The sequence below is a fragment of the Pinus tabuliformis genome, chromosome 5_2 (genome assembly GCF_031772625.1).
Source record: "Pinus tabuliformis cultivar Carrire ecotype Pingquan chromosome 5_2, CPIR1, whole genome shotgun sequence".
In the NCBI taxonomy this organism is placed as follows: Eukaryota; Viridiplantae; Streptophyta; class Pinopsida; order Pinales; family Pinaceae; genus Pinus; species Pinus tabuliformis.
In genome coordinates, this window is record NC_142306.1 from 579733835 (window position 1) to 579753096 (window position 19262).

Here is a 19262-nt window from a genome sequence, read left to right on the forward strand (position 1 = left end):
AATTTTAACACCATTTATTTTGTAATCACCTTTTTATTCTCTCTTGAGATTATGGTCAATGAGGGAGAACCAAGTAGGTTGCAGCTGGTCTTTAGAAAGTCCACCCACTGCAGCAGGATGTTAGAATATATATTCTTGTGGCATCAAAACCAGTGCAAAAGTGAGTCCAAATGATTTGCTGTTTGTTAAAGGTGCTTAGACTGGCATTATGTGAAAGGTAGTTTCTTCCCTTTCCCTGTTTTTCATTTTACTGTAGTTCTGTCAAAATATATTTTGGCATTTCATAATTCTTTTGGACAAAAACATGCAACATAGATCTTGTTTGACACATACACGGCAGGTTAGAACTTTATATGGTTCACATTCTCAGCGGAGAATGCAGAGGAAAATATGTTCAAATGATTGGAATGTAGGCTTTTATTAATGGTTTCAAAGAGATATCCTTCCGTCCCGTGCTTATTTTTAATACGTAATGATAACTATTCCTGTTTAAAACTGCTAGCTCAATCAGTAAAATACTAACAAAATGTAGTAGAAAACAAAACACAAATGATGAAAGAGTATACTATAATATCTTGTTCGCAATTTCTCCCAAATAAACTTGAAATGCTAGTACTTTTGTTTTCACTTCCTATTGGTGTTGGTGCTATTTTTTTATCATTGTTTTAGCACTCATCATCAAGTGTCGAAAGATCTTTCAAGTTGTATTTTCTTAAATACTTTTCCTTTAGGAGAAACCCTTTTCACGCAAAGATCTGTCTCTTCCAATGGAAATCTAGTCAACAAACAGTTGATTCAAGAATTATGGAAAACAAACATCTTGTAACAATCTGTGATTCAGTCAAGATCACATGGTATATGCTCTTTGAAAGCTATAACCATAAAGAGTAGTTCAAGGAGATTTCTACATGATTAACTTAATTGACATATGATAGGAATTCAATAGACAACTTTACATGTTTCTCGCGGAAAAAGAATAGGCATGTAATTTGATTTCTGAACTCTGTATTGTGTTGTTGCAGCATGTTGAGGATCATCACTTTTACTCTTTGAACTATTTGCACTGGGGTGCTCCTAAGGTTTGGTATGGTGTCCCAGGCTCTGCAGCAGTAAAGTTTGAACATGCAATGAGAAAGCATTTGCCAGATCTTTTTGAAGAGCAACCTGACCTGTTACAGAAGTTGGTAAGTGCCACCTTAGTAGCTGTATAGAATGATATATATATAGGAATTTTTCTTTTTATTGCTGGAATATGTAACCGATGTTCATGATGTCTTAAACAAATCTTGTATTATTAGAAGGGGGAAACCTTGTGATTATATAAGTGTGTATCTATATACAAGATAAGATAATTTTATTAATGTCCAATGCAAGGCTGTTGGGAGCATGGAGTGGAGTCTGAAGTGCAATTTTCAAAAAGCTTCCAGGAGTGGAGTGTTTTTATATAATACACACACACATAACATGCAGAATGCTGAATGAAGTACAAAAATATGAAAACATGCAACTGCAGAAACATGAAAACATAGATTTAACTACTGGATTAATGATGATCAGTAAAGCATCAACCAGTTGGTACACATATAACATCAATCATTTGATATTATAACATTGTCGTCAAATGATCAATGACCTACCTTCGAGTTTCAACATATAATTTTTGTCATTGACAAATTGTAGTAGATAACATCAACACACAAAATGAATCAAAGCATCATATTTGTTACCAAAGAGTTGTACAATTTAGTCAACAATTCAAAGGTAGGTTCAAAGTTCAAAGTTCAAACTTAATCTGTCATATAATGTTTACAAAATATGCCACACTAAAGACAAAATACTAAACTCTAGAGTCTAATTCTAAACAAGAAAAAGAGAAAGAGATCTGGTATCTACTAAGCTTCCTCTTTCCATGAGATTCTTTTAGTTTCTTTTTCCCATAATCTATGAAGAAGAGGAGAAGGAGTAGGTGGAAGTGTTTGTGGAACACAACCAACACTACATTGCTTCCAGGTAATGCTAGATGTTCTGAAGCCAAAGGAAAAGCTTCTGTATCTGAATCATGCTAGTGAATGGGGGTGGCATATCACCATCATGATCACCAAAAATTTCAGCTTCCAGTGACTCTAAAACTATGGTTAAATCCTTCCAATTAGCCTCTTTTGGATTGTTGTCCCAAGTCACATATTTTCTATCATTTTTCATTGCTTCACAATAATGCGACAACAACCTTAAGTTGTAGTGCAAGTAAACCAATCTTCCTGCTTGGTCTACATTCGAGTTGTTTCTGTGATATCTGCAGCGTAATTTATTTTAATGTTCACTGAAGTGTTTTTTTGTAAATAACTTATTGGGAAATAAGTAGGTAAAATAAATCAGTTGCTGCAGTGATAGAATTTTCACATGGTATCAGAGCAAGTAATCAGAGACAGGAAGGGAAAATCAATTATTGGTCAAGACCATGATGCAGAGGCATCTACATCAGGAGAATCGCACAGATTTTCAAAAGATTGCACAAGAGATAGTAATTTCAATTTCTCTATGTTGGCTTCCAGGCTGGAAGAAGAAGTGGCTTGTGTGACCAGCTTTGCATCATCAGAGGTATGGTATATAGATAGTGGAGCCTCTTGGCATATGACGGGAATCCGGGAATGTTTCTCAGATTATCAGGAGGAAAGGATGAATTTTCAGATCACGATGGGGAATAAGGTAAAGTCTACTCTAGTAGGGAAGGGTACCATAGTTTTTCAAACAGAAACGGGAGAGCGGTTCTGTGCTACCAATGTGTTGCATGTACCAGGATTGGGGATGAACTTACTTTCCATGTCGCAACTTCAAGGCAAAGGCTATGACGTTTTCTTCATCAAGGAGAAAGCATACGTCAAACACCTGAGCTGGAAAAAGAAAGTGCAGATCAGGATCAGAAGTAACAGGTTGTACAGACTAAAACTAGAATCACCAATGGCACTAATAGGCAGTCATGGAGACAAGGATTTGAACGAACTATGGCATAGAAGAATGGGACATTTGCGCCATGGGGCTCTGAGAATTCTCAAGAACATTGTAACAGGAGTTCTGGATCTTAGTACAGAACGAGATGATGTATGCAGAGGATGTGCTCTGGGAAAGTATGCCAAAACAACATTTCCTAGAAGTATGCCAAAGCAACATTTCCTAGAAGTAAAAACAGGGCCAAGAGTGTACTAGGATTGATACACTCAGATATCTACGGACCTATGTCCACTAAAGCTCTTAGTGGTGCTGAGTACTTCGTCACGTTCATTGATGGCCACTCAAGGAGAAATTGGATTTATTTTCTGAAAACCAAGGACGAGATTTTTTGTCGATTAAAAGAGTTCAAGGCTGTGGTGGAGAATCTGACTGGGAAGAAAATAAAAGTTTTGCGCTTTGATAATAGTGGAGAGTATGTCGATAAGGACTTCACTGATTTTTACGCTAAGGAGGGCATCAGAAGAGAGTGGAAGGCTCCTTACAATCCAGAGCAGAATGGAGTATCAGAAAGGAAGAATAGGACTATCACAGAAGCAACTGGGGCCATGATGTATGATCAGGATATGCCAAAATTCCTGTGGGCAGAAGCATGCAACACGACAGTCTATGTTCGAAATAGAACTTCTCATCGGGCATTGGGTAAGATTACTCCAGAGAAAGTCTTCACAGGGAAGATGCCTAAAGTCAGTCATTTCAGGATATTTGGGAGCTTAGCATATTGCCACATACTCGAGGAAAAGAGGAAGAAGCTGGATCAAACTGCAGAGAAAGGATATCTAGTGGGATATAGCTAGAACACTAAGGCATACAAAATCTGTCTTCTAGGGAGCAGGAAGGTAGTGTTCGATGAGATGTGAAGTTCATGGAGGACAGGGCTTTCAAAAAATCTCGAGAAATGCCTTCTGAGGTGCAGTCAAAAGAGGAGCCATTGGTCAAACCTCTTCAACCAACGGAAGTAAAGAATTCTTCCTCGGATCATGAAGAATCACAGGAGGAGGAGGAGTTAACAGCAGCACCTGCTGGTAGAGGAAGAACGAGCAGGGAACTTCGTCAGATTCTGCGAGATCTAGTGGATTTCATTAGTGCACCAAGGAACAATAAGAGGGAGAGAAAACAATCAGATTGATATCAGGCACTAGTAGCTCAAGATGGGGAGCCTACCAGTTTTCAGGAGGCTGCTCAACATCAGGTTTGGTTGGATGCGATGGTAGAGGGGTACAACTCCATAATGGTGAACGATGTCTGGGAGGTAGTGCCAAGGCCTCAAGACAGATCAGTGGTAGGTTCGAGATGGATCTACAAGATTAAATACGCTATAGACGGTAGTGTGGAAAAATACAAAGCCAAGTTTGTGGCGAAGGGGTATGCTCAGAAGGAAGGAATTGACTACGAAAAGACCTTCGCGCCAGTAGCCAGGTATACATTGAACAACCAGAAGGCTTTGAGACACATGAGAAGAAGTCTCATGTATGTAGATTGAAGAAAGCTTTGTATGGGCTGAAATAGGCACTTAGAGCATGGTATGGTTGAATTGGTGGTTACTTGCAGAAGATGGGATTTGTCAAGAGTGACGCAAATTCCAATCTCTACTATCTAGTTGTAGAGAATGAGCCTTTAATCCTAGTATTATATGTGGATATCTCTTTTTGACAGGATCATCTAGGCTCATTGGGAACTGCAAGAAGAATCTAGCCACAAAATTTGACATGAAGGATTTGGGACAGATGCATTATTTCCTGGGGTTGGAAGTTTGGCAGCAAAAGGGGGAGATCTTCCTTGGACAAGGGAGATATGCTACAAAAATTCTGAAGAGATTCAGGATGGAGGATTGTAGACCCATGGCTACTCCAATGATCACCAACTGGAAGAAAATTGATGCATCAGAAGACAAGGATGTTGATCCCACCTTATACAGGTAGCTCATAGGGTCCCTGATGTATCTGGTCAATACTAGGCCAGACATTTGTTACGTTGTCAACACCCTCAGTCAGTTCATGGTGGAGCCGAAGAGGGCGCATTGGGCAGCAACCAAACATGTTCTCAGGTATATACAGGGAATAATCGATTATGGACTCTTGTACACCAGGAGTAAGGATATCAGATTGAGTGGATTTACTAATGCAGATTGGGCTAGAAGTTCAGTGGATTAGAAAAGTACCTTTGGGTACTGTTTCAACATTGGATCAAGAATGACCTCCTGGTGCAGTAGGAAACAAAAATCCGTAGCTCTGAGCTCAGCTGAGGCAGAATATATGGCTGCGAGCACAGCTTCGTGCGAGGCCACGTGGCTTAGAAAATTGCTTGTGAACCTATTCAGAAGAAATATGGAGGCTACCGGGATCATGTGTGATAATAAGAGTTGCATCAAGCTCTCTGAGAATCCAATGTTTCACGATCGGTTAAAGCATATTGATATTCGGTGTCACTTTGTCAAAGACTGTGTCCAACGAGGAGCTGTATAGTTTAGCTACACTCCTACAGGAGAACAGGTGGCAAACATCCTCACCAAGGCCCTTGGAAGAACAAAGTTTGATTATTTTAGGGAAAAGATGGGCATGATAAAGAATCCATTTCAGTCGCAGAAATGGGGGTGATGTTGCATCACAGTAGCAGTCAGTAGTAACACGATGCAGCATGATGAGAAGAGGTTGCAGTGCAGATGCAGTGTTGGGAAGAAGGACCAACAGTAGCACGGATGCAAAGGGAGTTGCAGTGCAGATGTAGTGTTGGGAGAAAGGATCAACAACAACACGAATGTAGAGGGAGTTGCCGTACAGATGCAACAGTGGCAGAGGCAGAGGCATGGGCAGCATTACAGGATGCAGCAGTGCAGAGGATGTTGGGGGGTGGAGGTCTAGCATCAGCACAGGTACCGGTGTCATATAGTCAGAGTGATGCTCAGTATGGAGTATTGCTAGAGCACAGTCCTCGTTAAGAGGGAGTGTTGATTTAGGGTAGCATCGGATGTTCTCTAGCCATGAAAATTGGTGGAGAGGCTAAAACACATGAGATCTCCAAGACCTAGAAATGGTTTGGGCATATTTTAACCAAGTTGGGAGATATTAAAATAATTAATATTTCAATGGAGTTCCAGAGTCTAAACTGACGAAAAATAAAATATTAATGGGTATTAATATAAAACTGGGTTAGAAGGTTCCACAAGTCATGGATCAAACCAAATCTAATCTTAGCAGTTGATTAGAGATTTAATCTCGGTCGTTGAAGGACCAACAGGAAAAGTATAAGAAGAGGCTTGAGGGTCAGTTGGGGAACACACTGAGGGAGACTAGTCAGTTCGATTTCTGGAGCGGGGTTAGCTGAGAAATTCAAACTAGTGGTTTGGAGAGCAGCAAGAGGCAGCGGGTATGGAACAGAGAGTTAGGAACAACATTAGAGGACCAGCGCAGAGGTGAGAGAGGCAGACGCAGGGGCAGCAGAACTGCGCAGTCACTAGAGGGCTTGTGTGGGTGACGCAGAGAGGCCCAATGCTGACGCAGAGAGGCAAGAGCTGACATAAAGGGTCTGGGAGCTATGCAGAGGCTAGCAAGCCTGATGTTGAGATTGTGAGAAGTGCTGGGGAATTTTTCTCTGTTGGGTAAGCCAGTTTGGCACCCTGTTATACTGAAGAATTGCTGAATAATAAAATCCTCCTTTGTTGCACCGGTTTTTCCGGGGACATTTGTCCAAAATATCTGTGTTGATGTGTCTGATTCTTGTGCATGTATTTGTTTCTGTATTATGGTGTGATATCTGTAGCAGAATTTATTTTAATGTTTAATGAAGGGTTTTTTGTAAATAACTTATTGGGAAATAAGTAGGTAAAATAAATCAGTTGCTGCAATGATAGAATTTCTATGATCGGTAATAAGTTTTATCATTCTCTCTCTTGTAGAATGCACCAATCCATTTATAATCATGATCCTTCATCTTAACAATATCATGCATCAAGAGGTTCAATGTGTGAATCAAACACCTTGACCAATGTATGTTAGGGTACATATCCGCAATGATTGCTTATGTTGCCTTACATTTAGCAACATTATCACTGATGACTTGAATGGCATTGAACAATCCAATCTCTTAAATGGTTTTAATTATGGGTTCTACAACATTAATACTGGTCTTGTAATGATTTGAGTAGTCGTGGGTTGAAAGGAAGATCAAACCACCAACAAACACACCAAGAATATAATTAATACTTGTCAATGGCCTGCCTTTAACATTTGTCCAACCATTAGAAACAATGGATACCCAATACTTGATCCAATCATTTCTAAATTGTTCTAGAGCAACATGGATTTTGGCTCTTTACCTATCAAGACCCATGGCTTTTCTATTTTTTTCATACTTGATGTTGATGTATTCTTGAAGGGCACCATTGATGACTTGTATTATTTCATGCCAATAGGGTGAGGGAAGAACTTTGAATCGTACATCCCATGCATAGAAAAACCTGAAATTTTTTGCATCCACATCATCCTAAATCTTTGTTGAAGAAAATATGATTTTTGTATGCCCTAAATGCACTGGTGAGAATCCACTAGCATGAGGAGATGGAGATTGATTATTCAACCCTTGAATTTTTGGATTTGTTTTGTGCAGTGTCCTCTTCTTTCTTATATTTGTTTCTATCTTTGACTAGCACATGCTCATAGGTTTTGACTCCTATAGTCTTCCCTTCATCCTGTGACATAATTTCACAGAGATGTTTTCTCACACAAGAATATGAACTTAGTATAAGTTTTATGACAATGAGAGCAGATAAATTTTGCGGTTCCACCTACTTTTCCTCCCCCAAGCTTAGTTACATGTTTCGACAATGGTGTTGAGATCTCTTTGAATTTTTGGCCATAATAACTATCATTTTCATTATCATCATCCCCTTCCATTTCTCCCTCCTTTCCATGGTATGTGCCTACTTCTAGTTCTTCCTCCTTTCTATGGTATGTGCCTACTTCTAGCTCTTCCTCATCATCATTAGTCTTTTCACGTCCCAACACCACCATCATAATAAAAAATGGAACAAAAAGGGATATACCACATTGACATACCCATCACACTTGTTGAATTTTGTTAAAATTGGCAACTAGGGCCAAACTCCATGTGGGTCATCTTATTTATGGCAGCTGATATTTTTCTTGGATTCCTCTTGTCGAGAGGTGTAGGATTGATCTAAAGATCATCCGATTTCGATAAGAATTCATGGAAATATGAATTTATTTGTGTTATGGGACAATTCGTCAAGGTCGGTCAGCAACCAAATAACCCCCACGTGTGCTCAACGTTTTAGTATAAAAGGAGGTGGCTTGATAGTCATTTAGACACACACTTCACTCTTGATTTCTCTCCACTTGCTTTGGGTTTTAGTGGCAAGAGAAATCTAAGAGGATGAAGCCCTAATCGCAACTCTAGAAGGATACCCTATACGCAACAAAGAAGGATGCCCTAACCGTTGTTATAATGATGCCCTAGCTATACGCTGTCCAGAGAACGGTCTAAAATGCAGACATGAAGATGATGAGGATGCCCTAGCTATACGCTATCTAGAGGCAGCCTAAAATGCAGTCATGAAGGAGATCTGGCCGCAGTAAAGAGGCTCCTATACACAGCCTAAAGAAGCTCCTATATGCTGCCCAAACTTGCCCTAATATGTTGCCTAAAGGATGCCCTAACCGCAGTCAAAGGAGGGTACTTAGCCGCAACAAAGAAGGGAGATCTATCACTATTTAGGAGAGCTTCTATACGCAGCAAGATCCACTGTCATGAGGAGGCCTTAAAGGAGCCCTAGCCACAGATCTAGAAGACCTAGCTGCAACAAAGAGAAATGCCCTAGCCACAGCAAGAAGAGACAGCGTGGTAAGGTCACTTGAGGACAACGTGGAGAGCGTAAGATTATAGGTCGAGTTGCTGTGGGAATGCGGATTAATTTCAAGGCTGTTTGAGGGTGCAAACAGGCCCAAGAACAAGGCTGTCTCAAGGATCAAGGAGTTGTGTGTAGTGCTGTTGAGGCCCAACCTAATCAAGGTTGTTTGGATTGCAATCAAGGGGTTTTGGAGTGAGCAGTAGATGACAGTTGAACTGTGATAGGCAATAGGCCTAATCACCTCAGAACAAGATTCAACGTGGATAAGTTTGGGGCAGATTTGTGCCCAGAACAGCAGCACGGTTGAAGATAAGTCTCCCTTGCCTAGGCCACATATTATAAGGGTTGCTTGATGAATTTGTTAGGGATGTCGCAGCAATCAATCACTGTAATCAGTTTTGTTGTTCGAAGACATTGGCATTGCTATGTGCTAGGCCGCAGGCCATAACATCATATCAGGCAACCTTGGTATCTTAGGATGAATGTTGTAAGTATATGACAGTGGTATGCATAGTACAGTAGTATGAAAGATGCAGCATAGTGAGACACAGTGATGGTGCAGCGTGGTGCAGCTCTGTGATGTTGGACATGGTATGATGGTACAACATGATGCAACTCTGTGATGCTGAACATGGTATGATGGTGTAGCACAATGATAGGTGCCGCATGGTGATGGAGTCACCTTGGAGGATCAGTTGAAGCAACATGCCTTCAACTGAGTTCAGTTAAGCTACCTCATGAGACATCTTCTTAGAGAAGATCTATGCTCTTATCTTGTCAAGTCAAAGTGTTGACTTCTGATGTATATGTACTATCTCTCTCTCTCTCTCTCTGTTGAACTATTGAAGAACAAACAAGAAGAATTGATCAAGGTTTTCCCCACATTGGGGTTTGTCCCTGGCTAGCGCCACATCTTGTGTCCTCTTGTCTTGGTTTGTCTTCTGCAATTTATGTTTATGTTTTATCTGCAATTTACTATTATGCTAATGTGATTGCTAATCTGGAAAATATATTGAGCTAACTGGGAAAATTGAAATAAATTGCTCTAAGCATAGAACATACCTAAAATTAACATGGTATCCGAGCTGAGGTGAAGACAAAGCCCAAGCAAGAGTGAAAGAGCAATCATCAAAGACAGTTGGATAGGGCAAAAAGGCTCAATGGGTTTTTCATCCCTCTTCAAATTCACCAAGGGTGAAGTCGAAGCAGAGAATAATATCCAAGTAGCGTAGCGGAAGCATCTCATGAACTACCTGAAGATCACTTTAATGAGAAGTCCGGATCTAAGGGTGGAAGGAGAGGCAGATGCCTTGCTTGCAATAAGTTCGGCCATTATGCAAAGAAGTGTCCGAATGGCAGGAACACATCACTTGATGAAGATAACAATCATTCCAAGGACATCTTCAATGATCGGAGGAATGGCAGGAAATGCAGGACATCAAGGAAATGGTTGACTCTTCAAAGAAAGCAAGGAACCCTTGGTATGAAGAATCAAATGTTGTTTCTGATAAGCTAAAGAAGTATTATCTTATACTAGCCCTCTCTCCTCTAGACTCTTTGGGAATCTGGCTCATTGATTGTAGTGCTTCAAGGCACTTCATCGAATAGAAGGGTGCTCTCTCTAATTTGGTAGAGATGGAAACAATCGTGGGATTATACTTGGAGTCAATGCCACCTATCCCATAAAAGGTGTAGGGAATGTTACCCCTCAATTGAATGAGGGTAACTTGACTCATTTACAAGAATCTCTTTATGTATCTGATCACAAGAAGAACCTGGTGTCCATTTCGGCAATGGAAGTCAAAGGTTACAAGGTGGCATTCATCAATGGAAAGGTACTTTTACTCTTGGGTTCAGGGTTGGCAATTTGTATCAAGTTGTAGGAAGTCCATTAGGGACCATGTCAATTGACACATCTCTTCTATAGCACCGGAGGTCTACTCTTTATGGGGCCCTACCCAATGTGAGTCAGATGGTGATAGGGATGCCTGAATTCAAGAAGATAATGAAGGTATATGTTCGATATGTACTGATGAAGAATATTACAAGGGGACCATTCCCCTCATGTAGCAGGTCCACAGGTTTGGAACAACCCGAGGGGTTTGAGATTCATGATCGGGAATCTCTTCTATGCAGGTGGAAGAAAGCCCTCTGTAGCTTGAAGCAAAACACCCCGGGCTTGATATGAGAGGATTGATAGCTGTCAGATGAAGCTGAAATTCACTAGGAGTGAATCTGATCCAAACCATTGCTTGAAGGTTGTGGATGATAGACCTCTCATACTGGCACCTCATGAGGACGACCTCTTCTCGACAGGTGCAGACCCTCTCATTTGCAAAGGTAAGAGGGAGTTGGATTCTGGATTTGGAATGGTAAACTGCAAGCTCATGACTACCTTGATGGAGCTTAACTTTCAGAAGTTATGTGGTAGTGATGCAGGACTTGATTTGGGAAATGCCTCTGAGTTTCATAAACTCATACTATCATTTATGTTCTTGGTGAACTCCCGTCCGTATATATGTTTTGCAGTTAGCATGTTGAGCTCATATATGGTTGAGCCTCACTGGATTGGTGCCAAGAATCTTCTGAGATATCTTTGGGGCACAATCTCTCATGGATTGAGATACACCGTTGGAAATGTGAAGCTGCATGATTATTCGAATGTTGACTGGGCAGGTTGTGGAGGATCGCAAGAGCACTTCTGAGTGCTGGTTCTCTTTGGGTTCTACTACGATATCCCAGATAAGCAGGAAGCAGAAGATGGTTGCTTTGAGCACCGCTGAGACCGAATACATAGCTACGTGTATGACCTTGTGTGAATGATCCAGATGGATGTTGGTGGCCACCCACCTATCCCATCTGGATACCCACAACTGTCCCTTTCAGTTTTTCAGTTTCCTTAATTATAGCACAGTTTACTATTTTTAGCAGTTTTTCGGGTCCTAAACTTCCAGAGCCGTTTTGAGGCCCTAAACGACGTTTTTTTGGAAATCTACCGCTAGCGATTTTTCTGCCAAAAAAATCATCTTTTCCGTCGTAGTCCTCGGAGAGATCTTTCCAACGGGCTATCATGCGCGTCAAACGGAGATAATACAACCAATTCGCGACCCCGGGAAGTTGATGTACCAAATTACCCAAAAACAGGGCCCACAATTTGGCGTTTCATCTTCTAGGGTTAGGTTTTGGAATGTGAAGGGTTTTCCATTGTTTCTCAACAATAAATAAGCCTTCGAGCCTCATTGTAACACAGTTCAGAACAGTTCAGAGGCATGTAGCCACACATTTCTTCTCAGAGATAAGCTACCATCGCCCTAGATGGTTTGTTTCCATTTCTGGTTGTAAGCATATTTCTGTATTTTCCATTAATGAAATGAAGTATTATTTCCGCTGCATCTTTGTGTATATGGTTATCTCTGTAATTTGTTGTGTTCCTGTTTAAATCCGGATCAGTGGTATCAAAGCGGTCTGCTTTTTCTCTGTTTTTCTTTGCATGTCCCCAACGAGGTCGGGATATAAGGAGTTAGGGCTTGGACTGGTCGAACCTTTGCAAGACTAGCCTTGCAAATCTTGACGACCTCCCATGGCGGATGAGAAGAAAGATGAGAGGGCAGGAGATCCTATCAAAATCTTGCTCGAAGAAGCCCTCAAGCGACAAAGGAACGCGATGATGGACAACTTTACGCAGATCCTTCAGCGACTACACAGAGGCGACGCATCGGCTTCCAGCAGCTGCTCTGGAAACGCCACGCCCTTTAAGGTACAAGTTAATTTTGAAATCCCCATCTTTGAGGGTCAAATAGATGCGGATGACGTAGATAAATGGTTAAATCTGCTAGAGGGTTATTTTTCTGTTCATGAATTTTCAAGTTGGGAAAAGATTGTTTTTGCTCTTCTCAAAGCAGCTCCCCACGTCAAGGACTGATGGGAAACATACTGCGAGCAGAAGGATGAAAGTACAGGCTCACTGTTTTCAGCCGCACCCACTTGGAATGACTTCCTAGATGCCATCAAGGAGCAGTACTACCCTGTCAAAAGCTATGAGGACAAATACATCAAATGGACCACACTGCGGCAGGGACGAGACCAAGATGTGCCGGAGTTCACAAACATTTTTCATACCCTTCGCACACAGTTGGGTATCAAAGATTCTGAGCTGCATTTGGTACTCAAACACTGTGGCTGCCTACATAGATACATCCAGGAAGAGATGGAGTTCCTGGACATCTCCTCGCTCGGCATGGCATACCGATACACTGTCAAAATCGAGCAAAAGTTCAAACAGAAGAAGCGAGACTTTGGATTTGCAAATCCGAAGCCCAAAGGACAAAGCCAAGGCAGGGTGACCCAGGACAACCCGTCGAAGCCGCAAGAAAAGAACACCACCACGAAGCCGAAGAAGGACACAGGAAAGTGGTGTGAGTTCCACAAGAGTCCCACTCATAACACAAGTGAGTGTCGGACCAAGCAGTCGCTAGTGGCCGAGTTGAAGGCTTCCAAATCAGATGCATGTTCTGACCCTGAGCCAGAACCTGACAAGGGGAATGGCAAAGGGAAGCAGATCATTGATGCGGATCCCAGCGCCACTGTTGCCACCGCCAAGATCCAGAAAAATGAGCCCGAAGATCCAGAGGAGGGGGAATGTCTTTTCCACTCACAGATGTGGGTGAAGGGTTCGCCGCTGCAATTCATTGTCAACAGTGGCAGCCAAAAGAACATCATTTCAGTAGAGGTCGTGAAGCGGTTGGGCCTACTAACTACACCACACCCACAGCCGTACAGTATCGGGTGGCTTCACGAAGGACGAGATCTCAAAGTTCGCCAGCAGTGCCGCCTTCCCTACAACATCAAGCCCTTCACAGACGAGGTATTGTGTGATGTTACACCTCTGGATGTTTGCGATGTACTATTAGGCCAGCCATACTTGTGGAGGCGACATGCTGTGTATGAGTCAAGGCCTCGCGCTGTCATTATTTCTTTGGATAATTCATTATACAGGATACCGGAGGTAGCCCCACCTACCGCCACCTCTTTGATCACTGCCAAGAAAGGAAGCAAGCTCATCTCCCAGACTAGGAAATTCATTTTCTGTCTGGTTCGCTCCCAAAGTAAGGGGAAGATCGTTGCTACATCCATGACCCCCGCAAAGGGTTCCTCCACACAGCAGCAGCAGCAAAGGGATACGGTCATGACAGAACACAGGAACAACTTCTCCTCACCCACAGGGGTACCACACAAGTTTCAGGTGGGCAACAAAGTTTGGTTACATCTGCAGAAAGAACGCCTTACTAGAACCCATCAGAAACTCAGACCACTCCGACATGGTTCTTACACTAGTACCAAGGCTACAGGAAACAATGCTTGGAAGCACAACATTCCTCCATTCCTTCGCTTGCACTGAGTGTTCAATGTGGACCGTCGTCGACCATGCTTCCCACCATTTCTAGACACATCAGAGATTGCAGAACAGCTCACCAGAGACCCAGCTTAGCAGAAGCTTCCTCATCTCAGGGAGGAACTCAATGCCATGGGGACTATTGCTTCCTAAGGGGGGAGGAATGATCCAGATGGATGTTGGTGGCCACCCACCTATCCCATCTGGATCCCCACAACTGTCCCTTTCAGTTTTTCAGTTTCCTTAATTATAGTGCAGTTTACTATTTTTAGCAGTTTTTCGGGTCCTAAACTTTCGGAGCCGTTTTGAGGCCCTAAACGACGTTTTTTGGGAAATATACCGCTAGCGATTTTTCTATCAAAAAATCGTCTTTTCCGTCGTATTCCTCGGAGAGATCTTTCCAACGGGCTATCATGCGCGTCAAACGGAGATAATACGACCAATTCGCGACCCCGGGAAGTTGATGTACCAACTTACCCAAAAACGGGGCCCACAATTTGGCGTTTCATCTTCTAGGGTTAGGTTTTGGAATGTGAAGGGTTTTCCATTATTTCTCAACAATAAATAAGCCTTCGAGCCTCATTGTAACACAATTCAGAACAGTTCAGAGGCATGTAGCCACACATTTCTTCTCAGAGATAAGCTACCATCGCCCTAGCTGGTTTATTTCCATTTCTGGTTGTAAGCATATTTCAGTATTTTCCATTAATGAAATGAAGTATTATTTCCGCTGCATCTTTGTGTATATGGTTATCTCTGTAATTTGTTGCGTTCCTGTTTAAATCCGGATCAGTGAAGCTGCCTGGTTGAGGAAGCTCTTCAGTGAGCAGTTTGTACACATGATGGATACCACCGTGATCTTCTGTGTCAACCAGAGGGGGATTCGATTGTTGAGGAATCCCATATTTTATGATCGCTCCAAGCATATAGACATCAGGTACCACTTTATCTGGGATATGGTACATTGATAAGCAAGAAGGCTCCATCACATTGGGACTAATGTGCAGGTCGCCGACATTCTGTCGAAGCCCCTGGGAAAGGTCAAATTTGTGACTTTTCGAGAACGACTAGGAATCTTGGAGAGACTCTCTCCTAAGGGTCCTATATGATATGGACATTGAGCTTTGGGAGCTATGGGGGGCTTCAGGGTACATCATGGAGCGATGAACAACCATAGGGTGAGTGGTCCAACCTTCCCATAGTGGTTTTCTATGTAGGCAGGATGAGTGGTTCATCCTTCTCCTGCCGAGACACAATCATAGGGTGAGTGGTTCAATCTTCCCCTAGTGATTTGTTGTGTACAGGGTGAGTGGTTCAGCCTTCCCTTGGGATACCCCTTGCGACATGTAGGTAGGATGAGTGGGTCATCCTTCTCCTGCTGAGACATCCTACCCATTCAGTTTGGGACTCATGGGAAGTACCTCTCATCTGGTCAATGAGCAAGGAAATGAGGATAGGAACCATAGTAGTACCGATGATGCATCGTGCTACTACCGTACTCCCTATACTAGGATGATATTGATCTGGGATCAATGAAACTGACTTCGGGTCAGTATGAGTGATTTGAGACACTCTCTTTTGATATTGATTTGGGATCAATGAAATTGACTTCGGGTCATTGTGAGTGGTTTGAGACACCCTCTAGTGATATTGATCTGGGATCAATGAAATTGACTTCGGGTCAGTAAGAGTGATATAACTCACTCTCTTTTGAATTGATTTGGGATCAGTAAGAGTGGTATGACACACTATCTTCATATGGGATTGACTTCGGGTCAGTAGAGAATGGTATGAGACATTCTCGATGAATTCTTCTTCTTCATGGTTCAGCAGAGCAGAGCAGTGCAGGGCACTGATGGCAGAGATAGTACAGTCTGGCAGATGGATCAATGGATGGAGTTCTCCCTAGTTGAGAGGGAGTGTTAAAATTGGCAACTAGGGCCAAACTCCATGTGGGTCATCTTATTTATGGCAGAAACTCCATGTGGGTCATCTTATTTATGGCAGCTAATATTTTTCTTGGATTCCTCTCGTCAAGAGCTGTAGGATTGATCTAAAGGTGATCTGATTCCGATAAGTATTCATGGAGATATGAATTTATTTTTGTTATGGGACAATTCGTCAAGGTCGGCCAACAACCAAATAACCCCCACGCGTGCTCAACGTTTTAGTATAAAAGGAGGTGGCTTGATAGTCATTTAGACACACACTTCACTCTTGATTTCTTTCCACTTGTTTTGGGTTTTAGTGGCAAGAGAAATCTAAGAGGATGAAGCCCTAATCGCAGGTCTAGAAGGATACACTATACGCAGCAAAGAAGGATGCCCTAAATTGCTGTTATAATGATGCCCTAGCTATACGTTGTCCAGAGAAAGGTCTAAAACACAGACATGAAGATGATGAGGATGCCCTAACTATATGTTGTCCAGAGGAAGTTTAAAACGCAGTCATGAAGGAGATCTGCCCGCAGTAAAGAGGCTCCTATACACAGCGTAAAGAGGCTCCTATACGCTTCCCAAACCTACCCTAATATGTTGCCTAAAGGATGCCCTAACCACAATCAAAGGAGGCTACTTAGCCACAACAAAGAAGGGAGATCTACCACTGTTTAGGAGAGCTTCTATACGCAACAAGATCCGTCATGAGGAGGCCTTAAAGGAGCCCTAGTCGTAGATCTAGAAGACCTAGCCGCAACAAAGAGAAATGCCCTAGCCTCAGCAAGAAGAGACAACGTGGTAAGGTCACTTTAGGACAACGTGGTAAGGTCACTTTAGGACAACATGGAGAGCCTAGATTAGAGGCCGAGTTGCTGTGGGAGTGCGGATTAATTTGAAAGTTGTTTGAGGGTGCAAACAGACCCAAGAATAGGGTTGTCTCAAGGATCAAGGAGTTGTGTGTAGGGCTGTTGAGGCCTAGCCTAATCAAGGTTGTTTGGACTGCAATCAACGAGTTTTGGAGTGAGCTGTAGATGACAGTTGAACTGTGATAGGCAGCAGGCCTGATCACCTCAGAACAAGAGACAATGTGGATAAGTTTGGGGCAGATTTGTGCCCAGAACAGCAGCACGGTTGAAGAGAAGTCTCCCTTGCTTAGGCCGCAGATTATAAGGGTTGCTTGATGAATCTGTTAGGGCTGTTGCAGCAATCAGTCACTGTAATCAGTTTTTCTGTTCGAAGGCATTGGCATTGCTATGTGCTAGGCCGCAGGACATAGCATCACAACAAGCAACATTGGTATCTTAGGATGAAAGCTGTAAGTATATGACAACGGTATGCATAGTGCAGCAATATGAAAGATGCATCACAGTGAGACACAGTGATGGTGCAACATAGTGCAGCTCTGTGATGCTAGACATGGTATGATGGTGCAACACAATGATAGGTGTCGCATGGTGATGGAGTCCCCTTGGAGGATCAATTGAAGCAACATGCGTTCAACTGAGTTCAGCTAAACTACCTCATGAGACATCTTCTTAGAGAAGATCTATGCTCTTATCTTGTCAAGTCAAAGTGTTGACTTCTGATGTATATGTACTATCTCTCTCTCTCTCTCTGTTGAACTATTGAAGAACATATAAGAAGAATTGATCAAGGGTTTCCCCAGATTGGGGTTTGTCCCTGGCTAGTGCCACATCTTGTGTCCTCTTGTCTTGGCTTGTCTTCTGCGATTTATGTTTATGTTCTTTTTGCAATTTACTATTATGCTGATGTGATTGCTAATCTGGAAAAGATATTGAGCTAACTGGGAAAATTGAAATAAAGGTCTCTAAGTATAGAACATACCTAAAATTAACAATTTTTGAGGATAACTTGTTATCTAGCAAGAAAATGACGGAGAAGGAGAAATGAGGAAGAGGAGGAGAAGAGAACATTAAAGCATTCAAGATGGTAATACACTAGTTTACAACACATGGAAAAAAATAAAAACAAACAAGATTGGGCTTTAGATCATACCTTTTTATCTCTCCAGTGGTGGTTGAATGTAACTATGACAACATTTAATCTCCCTTCCAAGGTTTCAAAATGACAACCTTTCAATCTTCCTTCCAAGCTCTCATAAATATGCTTCTCAACAACTAGTAAATAGCTCACTCAAAATCCGAGGAAAGATGAGTGAAACGTTAAATAAAATATGAGCAAATGGAATGAGTGAGTGTAATCAAGCTTCTGGAACCTTGTCTTCGTTTTCACAAGCAAAAAGAGGCCAAACTCTCCTTATCACGTGGGAGCACTAAGGGAGTTTTTTTAAGCTCTTGGAAGCATCCTAGGTTCACTTAGGGACTGTTGAATTGTCTACAAGATGCATAGTAGAAACCAATTTTCTGATACAAAGGAGAGCCATCCTCCATCATTTGGTACATCGATTTTGTCTTGATTACATTCGATCCAACGAATTTCAAAAGGAGAATAGGAGGGCCGAAAATCTGAAGGAGGGCTTGGCTTGGTATTTATTCTTGGTTATTGGTTTGACATTTTTGGATGTATTAATGAATCAAACTCTCTCTCTCTCATAAGGAAAGACTTTTCTGGGTTTTTCCCTTGTGCGTTTTTCCCTGGCCTTAGGCCTAATTTCTGTGTCTCTTGTCTCATGGTTTCATGATTATTTTTCTACTACTCTTTCATGTTTAATGGTTGAATTTTCTTTTGTATAACCACTTAATGATATTGGATGAATGATATATGAAATGAATGTCAACTGAATCATTGGCAGTAGTTATCTATGGAAGAAAATTTGTTTCTAGCTTGTGCCCTAGAAATCTCAACATGGGATTAGAGTGAGGTTGAAGAGCAGTTTGAAGAGAAGGAAAAGTTGCTAAATGTCTAGTCAAATTTATTGCGAGTTCTGGGCATTCAAATCAATGTGAAGAAGGCCGAATCTGTAATCACACTTGAAATTAGAGGTTTGAACTTGTAATGACAATGGTGATAGGACCGAATTTCATCTGAGGCATGTAACACTATCTCTCAAGGGACATATGCGAGCTTATTATATGTTGTA

General features: G+C 41.9%; 1 protein-coding gene across 7 annotated transcripts in view; it reads left to right on the forward strand.

Annotated features, from left to right (window-relative positions):
• LOC149160309 (lysine-specific demethylase JMJ18-like) overlaps nucleotides 1–19262 on the forward strand; it is a 153456-nt gene that overhangs the window by 75088 nt on the left and 59106 nt on the right. For all 7 annotated transcript variants that reach the window (XM_089436692.1, XM_089436690.1, XM_089436696.1 and 4 more), the window contains one exon: nucleotides 1023–1184. In XM_089436692.1, the coding sequence (XP_089292818.1) occupies nucleotides 1023–1184 (162 nt within the window). The remainder of the gene's footprint in view (nucleotides 1–1022; nucleotides 1185–19262) is intronic.